This window comes from Bubalus bubalis, chromosome 9 (genome assembly GCF_019923935.1).
Source record: "Bubalus bubalis isolate 160015118507 breed Murrah chromosome 9, NDDB_SH_1, whole genome shotgun sequence".
Lineage (NCBI taxonomy): Eukaryota > Metazoa > Chordata > Mammalia > Artiodactyla > Bovidae > Bubalus > Bubalus bubalis.
In genome coordinates this window covers 88,179,437-88,193,540 of record NC_059165.1, presented here as the reverse complement: position 1 = coordinate 88,193,540, position 14,104 = coordinate 88,179,437, and the positions used below count along the sequence as shown (strand labels likewise).

Below are 14,104 nucleotides of genomic sequence, written 5' to 3'. Positions count from 1 at the left end.
ACAAAGCTAGTGGAGGTGATGGAATTCCAGCTGAACTACTTCAAATCCTAAAAGATGCTGGTATTAAAGTGCTGCACTCAATATGCCAGCAAATTTGGAAAACTCAGCAGTATCCACAGGACTGGAAAAGGTCAGTTTTCATTCCAGTTCCAAAGAAGGGCAATGCCAAAGAATGTTCAAACTACCACACAATTGCACTTATTTCACATTCTAGCAAATAATGCTCAAAATCCTCCAAGCTGGGCTTCAACAGTATGTGAACTGAGAACTTTCAGATATTCAAGCTGGATTTAGAAAAGGCAGAGGAACCAGAGGTCAGATTGCCAGCCTCCATTGGATCATAGAAAAAGGAAGAGAATTCCAGAAAAGCATCTACTTCTGCTTCCTTTACTACACGAAAGCCTTTGACTGTGTGGATCACAACATACCAGAAAATTCTTAAAGAGATGGGAATACCAGACCACCTTACCTGCCTCCTGTAAAACGTGTGTGCGGGTCAAGAAGCAAGAGTTAGAACCAGACATGGAACAAAGGACTGGTTCCAAATTGGGAAAGGAGCATGTCAAGGTTGTGTATTGTCACCCTGCTTATTTAACTTATATGCAAAATATATCACGTGAAATGCCTGGCTGGATGAAGCACAAGCTGGAATCAAGGTTGCTGGGAGAAAGATCAACAGCCTCATATATGCAGATGACATCACCCTTATGTCAGAAAGTGAAGAGGAACTAAAGAGCCTGTTGATGAAGGTGAAAGAGGAGAGTGAAAAAGCTGGCTTTAAAACTCAACATTCAAAAAACTAAGATTATGGCATCCGGTTCCATCAAATTCATGGCAAATAGAAGAGGAAAAGTGGAATCAGTGACAGACTTTATTTTCTTGGGCTCCAAAATCACTGCAGATGGTGACTGCAGCCATGAAATTAAAAGGTGCTTGCTGCTTGGAAGAGTAGCTATGACACACCTAGACAACATATTTGAAAGCAGAGACATTACTTTGCTGACAAAGGCCCATATAGTCAAAGCTGTGGTTTTTGCAGTGGTCATGTACAGTTGTGAGATTTGGACCATAAAAAAGGCTGAGTGCCAAAGAATTGATGCTTTTGGACTGTGGTGTTGGAAAAGACTGTTGAGACTCCCTTGGACTGCAAGATCAAATCAGTAAATCCTAAAGGAAAATCATCTTGAATATTCATTGGAGGGACTGATGCTGAAGCTCCAATAGTTTGGCCACCTGATGATAAGAGCCAGCTCATTAGAAAAGACCCTGATGCTGGGAAAGACCAAAGGCACGAGGAGAAGGGGCCGACAGAGGATGAGATGGTTGGATTGCATCACCCACTCTATGGACATGAGCAAGCTCCGGAAGGTGGTGAAAGACAGGGAAGCCTGGTGTGCTGCAGTCATGGGGTCACAAAGAATCAGACATGACTGAGCAACTGAAGAACAACAACAACAATAATGCTTCCTTGGGGGAGGAGTGATGCCAACAAAGTCAAGCTCTTCCTATCCCATTGCACTCACACTCTTCTATTCTGGTCCACTTCAGTGGAGCACTAGAACTTCTCCTTTGGAAACCTGGACTTCACAAAGTCCCTCTTCTCTGAAGGTGACCACCAAAGTCAGTGTTCTGCATATGTTCCCAGTCCATAGCTGAAAGGGGCCAGAACCATTTCATAGTCTCCTCTAGATTCCCCACTCCAAATCTTCCTGCCTATTACCCAGTACACTGGTGGGTAAGTCTCCTCTCCGGTCCCTTGGTCCATGTTTCTGGGTCCCACTGTTCATGGATAGATGCTGAGTTTTTGTTGTTGGGATAGGGATGTCTAATGACACTATAATGTTGACATCACTCTCTCTCCTTATCCCCTGATTGAATTTTGTTTTCTAATCATTTCTTAAAAATGCTTTTGGAAATGATATATCCTAAGCATATTCAAAATATTTTTCTGTTGCTTTTGAACTTTGCTGTCACTTTATCTGGCTTTAAAGTTCTTTTCTAACATGTTATTTCTTGGGAACCTCATAGATAATTGGTCTACACTAGTGTTTCATATAGTTGTGCAGGTTTCAGAGCTTACTTCCCCTTTTATTTCCTTGTCTCTGAAGTCATTTACCTTCACGTGGGTGTTTCTACATCTCATTTAGTTCTGTGTCAGTTTCTCTGAAACTGTGGTGCCTATTCTATAGATTAAGTTCTTTTGTTCCTGGATGGTTTTCTCAAATTGTACTTTTGAAGATTTTTTTCAGTTCCATCTTTTTTGTTTCCTGCTTCAAGGATACCAATTATATAAATTTTAGATAGCCTTTGTCTTCCATATCCATTATTTTTTCTCTGAAAAGAAAGTGAAAGTGTGAGTCGCTCGGTCATGTCCAACTCTTTTCAGCCCCATGAACTGTACCCTGCCAGCTCCTCTGTCCATGGGATTCTCCAGGCAAGAATACTGGAGTGGGTTGCTGTTTCCCTCTCCAGGGGAACTTCCTGACCCAGGGATCATACCCAAATCTGCATTGCAGGCAGAGTCTTTACCATCTGAGCCACCAGCGAAGCCCATTTTCTCTGTCGTTTTTCTCAACTCGGACCATTTCCACTGATTGCTTTTGTCAGTCCTTTTAAGATACTTGCTCAAGATTTTAGCTATCTTTTTCTTTATGTAGGTTCCAGCATTGCTTTCACTTTTCTGATAGTTGTGGTTTTTCTTCCAATTTTTCCTGAACTTGTTAATTTTTTAAATCAATATATATTTTTCCTAAACTCTTATATCACTTCATTGCTCTTCGTTTACTTTATTAATTCATTTGAGTCGTGGATACTAGGGTCATTAGTCAGTCCCAGTTTTTATTGTCGGAACATTTTCCTTCTTTATGGTCTTTTTCCTCGTAGCAGCATGTTATGGCTCCTTTATTCATTCCTTGTTTTTGAAGGACATGAGTTTTCCTATACCATCTTATCTGCAGGAGATTCATATGGGAGAGGAGCCAGGGAAGTGTTCCAGGCTAACAGAAATAGAGCTTGTATGTGAATTTTTTTTTACCTTTAACTTCTCTCCAGCAAATGGAGATACACAGTTTTATGGGTGCTTACAACTCAGTTTCTCTCTGCTATCTTGTGTCACTATTAAACTGCTTCTAGCCAAGATGTTATATCACTGCACACACTGTTTTAAATCTTACTTTCCCTGACATTCCCTGGTGAAGAACAAGAGTCCAGCCCCTTCCTAATTCTATCAGTCTATGGACCCTGCTTTGTTGTTTAATAGGGGATTGCTGGTTTTGCCTTTGGAGTAAGTTACCTGCTTTGGAGCGCTATGGTTTACAGCTTTCATTGAAATCTTCCACTGCAGGCCTCCTTTTTCAGCATTTTGCATACTTAGATTTGACTTGACTATTTTTTGATAGCCATTCTGTTTAGGAGTTACAGATATCTCTTAAGTTTTGGTGGAAATGAAATCTGCATTTCTCTTATTCATCCTTATAGTTTTTGAGATGATTTCTGAGAAACAGAGGGAACAAAGATATCCTAATTCCACAGTTTAAAATCATAAGTCAAGAGAACATTTTAAATTCTGTGGTATAGGTAAAAGTCAGGTAGCCGAGAACAGAAGAGGAGACATTGAGTATATAGACGCTTGACAGACGATAGGATTATAGAACCTATGAAAGTATTGAAATCAGGGACATGAATGGCCAAAATCTCAAAGAAAGGTTTTCAGTCTCAGAACTTGCCTCACTTATATTTATATAGCACTTGTTATCACTTACACCACTTTCAAATAAATAATGTCTCCATAAAATAATTTCTAAGTAAAAAAAAACATTGTGATGCTTGAAGTTTATTTTTAAGTTAAATGTATGTTTAATGGATTTACTGTATTTGTCATTTACATGCACTCTTAAAAAAAACTATATACAACCATTGACACATAATGTAGTTCCTTTGAAGAAAGTTTTTCTTATTTTAAGATCAAGGAGTCCCTTTTATTTATTATTTTTTTATGGTTCTACTGTTTATATAAGATGTATCTGCTTATTTTAGCTTCATTCAAAAAAATTGGTTTATACACTTACCTGACCTGCGTCCTGCCTCTCTTGCAAGCCTATTTTTAATGTTTTTATTCTCATCTTTGGCAGTGGTTTGAACTTGGCATCTGTAGCACGACTCAGAGGTACTTGGGAAAAGTTACCAAGCAAGTATGAGAAACACTTCCAAGATCTGCAAGACCTTTTTGATCCATCCAGAAACATGGCAAAATACAGAAATATTCTTAGTAGTCAAAGCATGCAGCCTCCAATTATTCCACTCTTTCCTGTTGTCAAGAAAGATATGACATTTCTACATGAAGGTATTTGAAAGTTACTTGAAAATTAGCATGCTTAACTTCAGCTAATTCTACAGAATTATAATGTATTTAATATATTTTTTAGCCTATTGATTATAAGTCACTAAAAGCTTTACCCAATTAAATGTAGTAAATCTTAGGGAAAACCCACATTATTGATAAGAACAGATGTTGGTGTTTACCCAATGCAATTCATACATAACCAAGATCAGACTCCCAACTTCTTTTTGTAGTTACTGAACACATACAGAAAAGTACCGCAAACAAGTGAACAACTTAATGGATTATGACAAAGTGAACACCCAGGCAACCAGCACCCAGTCAAGAAAAAACATTGCCTACCTCCCAGCAGCCACACTTGTGCCCTTTTCCAGTTACCACCTTCATCTTCCCTAAAGATACTTGTGTTGACTTCTAATATGATGGTTTTACCTGTTCTCGAGCTTTATATATCCACAGAGTATATTTGTTTTTTTAGTTTTTGGTTTGGCTTCTGGATTATTTTGGAGAAGGTGATGGCACCCCACTCCAGTACTCTTGCCTGGAAAATCCCATGGACAGAGGAGCCTGTTGGGCTGCAGTCCATGGGGTCACGAAGAGTCGGACACAGCTGAGCGACTTCACTTTCACCTTTCATTTTCATGCATTGGAGAAGGAAATGGCAACCCACTCCAGTGTTCTTGCCTGGAGAATCCCAGGGACTGGGGAGCCTGGTGGGCTGCCGTCTCTGGGGTCGCACAGAGTCGGACACGACTGAAACGACTTAGCAGCAGCTGGATTATTTTGGTGAACATTAGACTTGTGTGATGAGATTCTTGCATGTTTTTGAGTGCAATTTTAATCATTATTCAAAACTATTTGACATTGCATTATATAAATGCAGTACAGTGGATTCATTCAATCTGTTGATGAGCATTTGATAGTTTCCACTGTTTACTCAATACAAATAATGCTGCTGTGAATATCCTTTCACATATCTTGTAGTACACATGCATTTTTGTTCGATATAATTCACAGTGAAATTTATGAATATTCATACAATCAATTTTGGGAGACAGTTTGGTGTTAATCCACTAAAGTGGAACACTGGCAGTGACGTGAATATTCTTATTGTTCCTCGCTGTCTCCAGTACCTGGTCAATTCATTCTTTTTATTTCTACCTATTTTAGTAGGTGTGTACTTATATCTTGATGTGATTTAATGTTCATTTCTCTGATTACTAATGTGTCTGGACACTCTTCTGTATATTTATTTGTCCTCTTTTATCCATTCAGTTCAATTTCTTAATGTTCTCTTTCTCTAATACACCTTTTAAGGATTTTGTGTAAGTCCTATATGTATAAATATATAGTACAACTTGCCTTTGGCTCTCTTAAGATTATCTCTGATGAACAACATGTTTTGAGTTTTAAAAACCTAATTTATTAGTCTTTTGCCATGTAGTCTCAATTCAGTCGCTCAGTTGTGTCTGACTCTTTGACCCCATGGACTGCAACATGCCAGGCTTCCCTGTCCATCACCAAACCCTGGAGCTTGCTCAGACTCATGTCCATTGAGTCAGCCGTGTAGTTTATACTCCTCTTAATTGTTTTTTTGTGAGTGGTATTTGTCCTCCATTAACTTGCTGACTACACACTATTTTGCTAATTTTCTAGTGTTACCCTATACATTACAACATTGATACTTGCTGATACTACTTTGAGTAGTATCCATTAGTACTTTTCTGTGTGTCAGGCAGTACAAGAACTCAGACCATTCAAATACTCATTCTCTCACCTCTCGATTTATATACAGTTGTTGCCATGCCTTTAAATCCCACTTAGTACTAATATTGTTTAGTAAAGTCGATATTTATTTAGTGTGATGATATTGTTACTGTTTTTTCCCCTTCCTGAATTTCAAAGTTTGCCTATGGTTGAGGATTTTTCTCCTTGTAAGAACACTGATTATTATTTTCTTATGTGCAAGTCTACTGGTGATAAAATCTTAGTTTTTGTTTATCTGAAAAAATGTCTTTAATTAATATTCATTCTTAAGGCACAATTTTGATTGGCAGCTATCTTTCAACATTTTAAGACAACAGAAATATCTCCTGACTTCCACTGTTATTTTTAGAAGTCAACTGTCAGTCTTATTTGTTGTTCCTTTGACAATAATCTACCCTCCTTTAATAGCTGCTTTAAAATATTCTCCTCTCTCTATCTCTGTTTTTCTCTAGCTGTGCTATTTATTATATGACTTTGATTTTGTCTCACCTGGATATTTTTATTTATTCTGGAATTTTCTCCTAGCCTAATATCCAATTTTTAAATTATTTCTTCAACTATGTCTGATTTATTGGTAAATTCAACAGCATATTCCTTATTTCAGTTATTGGGCTTTCCCTCCAGATTTACAATTTAAATTCATTTCTTATCTTCATGTTTTCTACCAGAGTTCTCAGAGTTGTTTTTTATAATCTTGCACATATTCATCAGTTACTTTAATGTCTGTCTCTAGTAACTCCATAATCTAGGTGTTATTTTTTTTTAATGAGTCTTTCTGTTGTCTTTTTTTTCCCCTTGCATTTCAATCATGTTAAATTTTTACCAAATGTACCTGGTTACTTTTGGCCAGATGGATGTTGTATATTAAAAAATTACAGAAATAATCTAGAATTTCAGACAATATTCTGTTTCTCCAGAGAGAATTAAAACTTGATTCTGCCAGGCAGCTAGGAGTGCTAGCAATCCAAAAATCACTTTAAACCATTTCACATTTTGAGATAATGTAACACTGAACTTTTATCCAGTCTACATTTTGTTAATCTTTAGTTCCGGGGTGGGTGGGGGGAGAGGGGGTGGTGTGTCTGTGTGTCTGTGTGTGTGTCTCTTAAAGATCCCAACCCGAAGATTTATCTAGACTTAAGTTGTTCTCTAACTTCAAAAGTCAGGTTGGCACTGCTCAGTTTTTCAGCTCATGGTCACCTTTTCTGAAATCAGCAGAGGCCTGTAGGTGGAGCACTGGAAATGCTAAACTTGCCACACATCTTCATTATTTCTTCAGATCCTCACTGCCTTGACAGTTTTTTTAATGACTCAATGTATTTCTTCTATTTCTGTTGAACCTTTCGAACTGTTCTCGGTGTGTTGTACCTATTAACTAGTTATACTGCCCCTAATTTCATTATTACTTCTTTTTCTTAAGAAAATATTACTAGAGACTTCAAATATATTTTCTTGCATGTTCCCTCAAAACATGTTTATATGACTTGAAAGTATTTTGCATTGTCATTTTGTTTCCAACTCATTTTGAGACCCTGAACAGTTTATATGTCCAGTAGATAGGTACCATTTACTACAAAGAGGGAGCCCACGTGTGTTCAGACCCATGTGGTTTTCCATCTTGGCTTCAGGGACTTGGTGTTCCACAGAGACACCTCAGGGCCCACCATGGGAAATAAATAGGGTCACACCAAGTGTTAAAGACAGGTGTGGAAAAAAGACAGTTAGATTACCCTTTGAACATATGATTTTTTGCCTTGTGGTTTGAACTGCATAAGCCCACATCTGGGCTAAGTCTGGTGTCATTCCTGTTCTTGTCAAAGAAAAATAGACCATTTTGAAAGTTGTGTGAATTTTTTTCTCAGAGAACTACTTAATAAAACAAACAAAAATTATGTAACTTATGAACAATCAAATTTGTATTTAATGATTAAAGTCATGATTGTAAATTCAAATTCTGGGGAAGGGCATGTGCATGGTAGACTTGAAGATGTCTGTCCCTATGAGCCATCTGTCTCTTAATTTTTAACTAGTTATTACCACTTGGAAAACAGACATGCTATTATTTAATCCCTCACATATCATCCGCTCTCTTTTTCTTCCACATAAGGCAGAAATTCTTATTTTCATGGGATGTCTTCCACTTCTTAAGTGTCGACAACTCATTTTACAATTTTTTAAATCATTGTAAACCATAGCAACCATACTGGACTAGGTAAGCCCAAAGGTCACTCTTGATGACCCCTGGTGGAAACCTAAGTTTTCAAGTGGTTACTAACTTTGCTGTCAAAAAAATAGATGCAGGTACCTGTCTGAGTGAGCCGAGCATCTGGAGAGCTAGAACTGAGGGCTGCACTTTTACTAGGTGTGCCTGCAATGCAATGAAGAAATGGCTTTTAGAAGCTGTGCACAGTTTATCACTTTCCAATATTCGTAATCATTATTTCCATAGGAATAGAATTCCTCCCATTAGGTCATTCCTTGGGAGCAGGATTAAACCATATATGGGTTTATCAATTCTTAAAACCAAAAGTGGCAGTTTAATAAAGGTTCTCATTTGTGCCTCCAGGAATAATGACTTGACTTCTGCTACCTTTATATAGATATTTTAATTTGGGGAGTTAAAAAAATTACTTTTATCCTATAGGAAATGATTCCAAAGTTGATGGTTTGGTAAATTTTGAGAAACTCAGAATGATTGCCAAGGAAATTCGTCAGGTTGTTCGAATGACTTCTGCTAACATGGATCCAGCTATGATGTTCCGACAGAGGTATGGCATTGAAGTGTGTAAGTGTTACAGAGTGGCATTGAAAGTGATCTTTTTCATTTATTGACCATCTGCCTTTTATTGTGCACTCACTGTATTAAGTGCTTTATAGATGTCAATCTCAAATAATAGTGTGTTATAAAAACCTTTAACGGTTGGTAATATTGGCCTGCCCTTTACGTACAAAGAAACTGAAGCTCAGAGCAGTTAGATAATGTGTCCAGGATGACATAAATTACTGAGATTTGAATCCTACTTCTCTATTAATTTTTTTGATTACACCGATAGTTCTGTATTGTTGTTACTTAAAATGTCATCTAACTTAAATATAAGTAAGTTGCCGATCTTTATTGAAGTTATCAGAGAAAACAGACACTTGCATCTGGTTCTAACCAAATGTGTGAAGTATTAGTCTGCATGTCTTTGATTTTTATTGAATATTTTTAAAGTTCCATATCTGTGTAAGTTCTGCTTTATTCGTCTAAAATATATTCCTTTGTCTCAAGTTATGGTGCTTATGTAAATTCTTTAGCAGTTTAGAAAGTGCAGATTTAAGGATACTGTATCTTTAATAAAAATGAAAATACTGTGTTCACTATTAACCTGATCTTCTATGAATGCTTTTTAAAATTCACCTTTCATGTAGTAACAAATGCGTCCTCAAATCATATAAAACTTAAAGTAAATTATTTTTCCTAGTAATTTTTAGGATGAAAAGATACTAGGGTTTTAATTTTTTATCTGATTTTCTTCTGGGCCTGTGTGTATACCTTTAGTACCTAAGAGCTTTAAAAATGAAATGTTGGCCAGAGCAGGCACAATTTCAGTGGCTTAAAAGAAATACAGTCTACTAAGGAGACAAAAAGAGATGGAATTGTTGTAAACAGATAGAATCAGCATATGTCAGGATTGTTTTCTTAATTTTTGTTTTGTTTAAACCACAGTTCAGAAGCCTGTTTTTAGGACTAGTTGACCTGATGGTTGCTCTAGTTTAGAAATTCTCAAAATATGAAAGAAGGAGTGTGTCATATCTCCTCTTCCCTAGCCAGTTGCACACCTGAGAATCACTGCATGTAATGAGAGGTGCCATTGCTCGGCAGTGTAGAAGCAGAAGAATTAAGAACCAGGGACCAACGTGAACCTGGAGGATTTGTTTGTTTCTTTGTTTCTAAGTTTTTGTTTTTGTTATATGTCCCTGTACAGTGGCTCCACCATTCCCTGTTACCTTACACAGACATCCGTCTACTCATGCATTTCAGCACCCTGGTTCCTGAATGAATTTGTGAGCCTACCAGACCAGTTGATAATTTTCTAAGTACCAGCCATGCCTCAGAAATGAGCAAAGGAGGAAATCAATAAACTTGACCGCTCCCTTGAATGGCCTAGCCTAGAGTAGAATACAGTATAGGAAAAAATAAAACATTTATGGTTAGATTAGACTGAACTTTGCCTAAATTGATTTTGTCAGCTAGTACTGAAACGTGTAGTTTTCCGTAAGCAAGTATTTGGCCATCTTGGTGATACATATTATGTAGTGTGGACAGTAGTCAGTGTGCTGACTGAAGAAACAGATTGGGGCTGACCACAGCTGGAGCTTATTGAGTACAAGCCTGGGATATGCTCAGACCAATCAGGTGGTAGAGAGGAGAGGGCCAAAAAAATGAGAATAAAAATGTTACAAAGAATCTTGATTCAGCCCAATTATAGTATAAGGAGATACAGGATCATAAAGATTTTCATGATATATTTATACTTAAATATTAAGTTGGCTTTGGTTTGTTCAAAATTTCTTGAACACATACATAGAGAAATTTCAGCACTTAAAAACGAAATTATAAATCTTTATGTTCCTTGTAATTTCATCTCCTCACTTAAATGAATGGCTCAAAAATACCTTTGAAAAAAATTCAAAAGTTCTATTCTTTCTTTTAAAGTTTCCCTGGAAACTTGTAATAAATATTTTTTGTTAAGCTTGTTTATTAACATAAGCCTCGAAATTAATTACATATTAAAAAGATAATTGGTCTAAAAGCACACTTTTAAATATTGTGGACTTTTTTGGCCTTCAGTACATGTCATAATTCATTTTACCACCTTGTGTTCCATTAAAGTCATTTTACTGTTAAGCTACCATTTTTTTCTAGTAAAATTTTTCTGTTCTGTTCTGTCTCCATAGTTTCTCTGACTTTCAACTGTTGTCTTTTTTCTGTGCTTTCCTATTCAAACACACGCTTCAATGTTTGTGGCTCTTGCTTACAGGAAGAAGAGGTGGCGGAGTCTGGGGTAAGTGTAGAGATGAATGCAACTGGAATGAAGGTTGCTCAACTCTTAACGTATACTGCATCCTTTTCATTAATGCACGCACGTAAAATAGCATGTGTTCTATTAACCCTGTCAACCTACATTCCTGACAAATGCCTTTTGCTAACAAGGAGAAAATAGTGGTAGAACTAGCTTTTTTCTCCCTTGACTTTTCCATTATTGACATCCCGTAAGTCCCTTTTAGATTTTAATTTAGCAGGGTCAGTTATATGATGATGATAGCATATATTGTTGTATGCTTCCTATATACTTCTCTAAGCACTCTATATGAATATTGAATTCTGTAGCTGCTCTGTGAAATAGATACGGTATTCCCATGGTACAAATGGGGAAGACAGAATTGTCCTAATTCCTAGAGCTCACTATAGTGGATTCTAATTCATTATTGGTGATAGTCTGATTCCAGAGTCCATACCATTTTATTCACATGCCATATTTATAAAAATAAATATTTAAGTGAATTAAAATGGATAATAAAGTTGTTTATAAAGGGTACATTTTCCATCAGCTGCAGCCTTTATCCAAACTATACTATAGAATTGAGATAGTAAGTAATTGAAATAGAAGATTATTTTAATTTCTCAGATCCACTAATACTGTGAGATATACAGCATTGATAGAATTTTATTTTAAATTCCTACCACTTTTAATTAAAGGCTCCCTTACCTCTCTTTAAACTGAAATAGATTCAGAAAATGACACCTTTTGTTTTTCAAGTAGTTTCAGATCTCCACTTACAGATCTGTCATAGTTAGTTAGGTATCTTATAAGTCATATATCTAGTCTTTTCAATTTCAGTTGAAGGAAAAGATGGGTTTTGTGGATGAATGGATTAAATTAGAATGTGCTCTTTTAAGATTACAGTGAATCATGAAGTTAGATGCTTTTATAAGACATATATGAAGGATTTTTTGTGAGCCACTTACTTTGAGTCTTGTCTTATTTGTGGTCTTTTGTTTTCTGTTGAAGCTTGGTAAACTTGAATTTTCTATTTTCTTCTTCCCTTCTCTGTGTGTTTTTCATGTGTTTTCTTATATACTGTACATTTATGTCTTGGTCTTTTCTGGTTCTTCTCATTGAAAACAGAAATTGATTCGTAACATTGCTATGATGAAGAAGAATACTTGGACAGTGTATCTTAGTGGGTATTTGGGGTGTTTGAATGACTTGTGTAACACACTGTTCAGCATTTGATTGCATTGTATGATGTTTGCAGACACTGGACGTTTTCTTTTTTATATCAAAGCATTTTGAAAGTAAATTAAAAGACATTTCTTTGTCATTTATCATAGTGTTTCATTTATTGAAATTTTGTCTGTATTCTAAATTTCTAGGCACCTTTGTATATCAACCTAGGTAAAATTATTAAATATTTGTATTAAAATTTGTACTTAAATGTTGGGAGTTGATTTTACTGCATTTTTTTGAATCTAAGACAACATCAGTTGTCAGGTCCACTATTATTTTATGTACCACTAAGAAAAATCATTGAAATGCCTTCTTAATACAGAGAATTTTTTACTTATTAAGAGTTCTTATATATTTTAGGTGTGCATTTTTGTCACATAACACCTTTTTTGCATTAATAAAAAGAAAAAATTAAGCAAATTAAATTGGTTTAGGTCTTTCTAAAACTTTTTCCTATTTAGAATATGAATCTTCTGAATCACTTTTAGAGTTGTTAGTTTCTGGGGTTTTTTCCCACGCACAGTATTGCCTTTTGTGCCATCAGATGCATAGGTAATGCCACATTTCTTTAAACAAGCCGTAAAAGAACAGAAAGCTGCTGATGCGGGGCTCTTAGGCTGGCTCTGCAAATAACAGGGCTAGCTTCCTTTTGACACTTGCTTCAGGAATGTTGTTGAACTTTAGAGTCACTACAGCCTTATAATCCTGAAGCCTTATAATTCCTGAAGGTTAAGGGAGTATTCACTAATGCCGTTGGATTTTTTCCAAACTATTCTGCAAATTTTGAAATTTCTGCTGTGTAAGTAGCAACAAACATGTCACAGTTTCTGCCTGACCAGTAACAATTGCAAGTTTCTATCCACTGTAAGACACAGTCTTTTAAAGATCTTAAAATTGTGAAAGAAAAATAACATTTTTTACAGCTTTATTTCACTTAATCTGAAGCGAAAATATTAGGATTTTAGTGTGTTTTTAAAATGGGCTATATGAATATGGAAAAAACAGATTATATGATTGTGGTCCAATTTTTAATATCTTTGGGTAATTGGGAGGCTAACTTTGAAAACCCATAGATACCTTCATTATTTTAGAATGGCAACTGCCTTTAAAATAAAAATCGTCTAGAACCTTTTGTTTGCCATCTTTGTTACAAAGGACAAATAGCATTGCAATTCCTGTTTTCCAGTGGTTCTAGATACAGTTATTGTAGAAGAAAGATTGCTGAAAAGAGTTGTATGTAAAACTTTATTAGCCTGTTTGAATTGTAGTAATTCCTACCCAGCTTGTAGTTCCATCACATTTAGAGGCACTGCAGAAGAAAGATCCCATATCCCCAACCCTAGAAGCCATGTGTTACCTCACCAATTCATATGTGAGTGGAAACATGGAATAGCTTTTTACTGCTGTTTCTGATCTCTGACTATATTGACTTGAATATAAATAGTGTTATTTTTCTTATTGGTTGTTCTCTTTAAAGTTTGGCCAAAATCTGGTTACAGGTAACATTGGAGCATGCTCAGAGTAGGTCTGCTGTACACAGAAATGATGATGGCAGTAGCACGTCCAAAGCAGCACATACAACCAGAGCTGCTCTAGAAACTCCCATGCTGAAGAACCCTGGTGCAGAGATCTAGCTCAGGGTGCACTTGCCCAATTAGGCTCTTGACATATCTTCAGAGTGTGGATGGCCACGGGGCCAAGGACTGCTTTCACTGTCACAGTT

The 14,104-nt window shown here is 36.3% G+C and overlaps 1 protein-coding gene across 6 annotated transcripts in view; it reads left to right on the top strand.

Moving 5' to 3' along the window:
* RAPGEF6 (Rap guanine nucleotide exchange factor 6) overlaps positions 1–14,104 on the top strand; it is a 225,217-nt gene that overhangs the window by 191,975 nt on the left and 19,138 nt on the right. For 4 of the 6 annotated variants that reach the window (XM_006072649.3, XM_025293055.2, XM_044947859.1 and 1 more), the window contains 3 exons: positions 4,131–4,342; positions 8,751–8,874; positions 11,131–11,154. In XM_006072649.3, the coding sequence (XP_006072711.2) occupies positions 4,131–4,342; positions 8,751–8,874; positions 11,131–11,154 (360 nt within the window). The remainder of the gene's footprint in view (positions 1–4,130; positions 4,343–8,750; positions 8,875–11,130; positions 11,155–14,104) is intronic. The other 2 variants (XM_025293053.2, XM_025293060.2) reach the window with 1 other exon arrangement.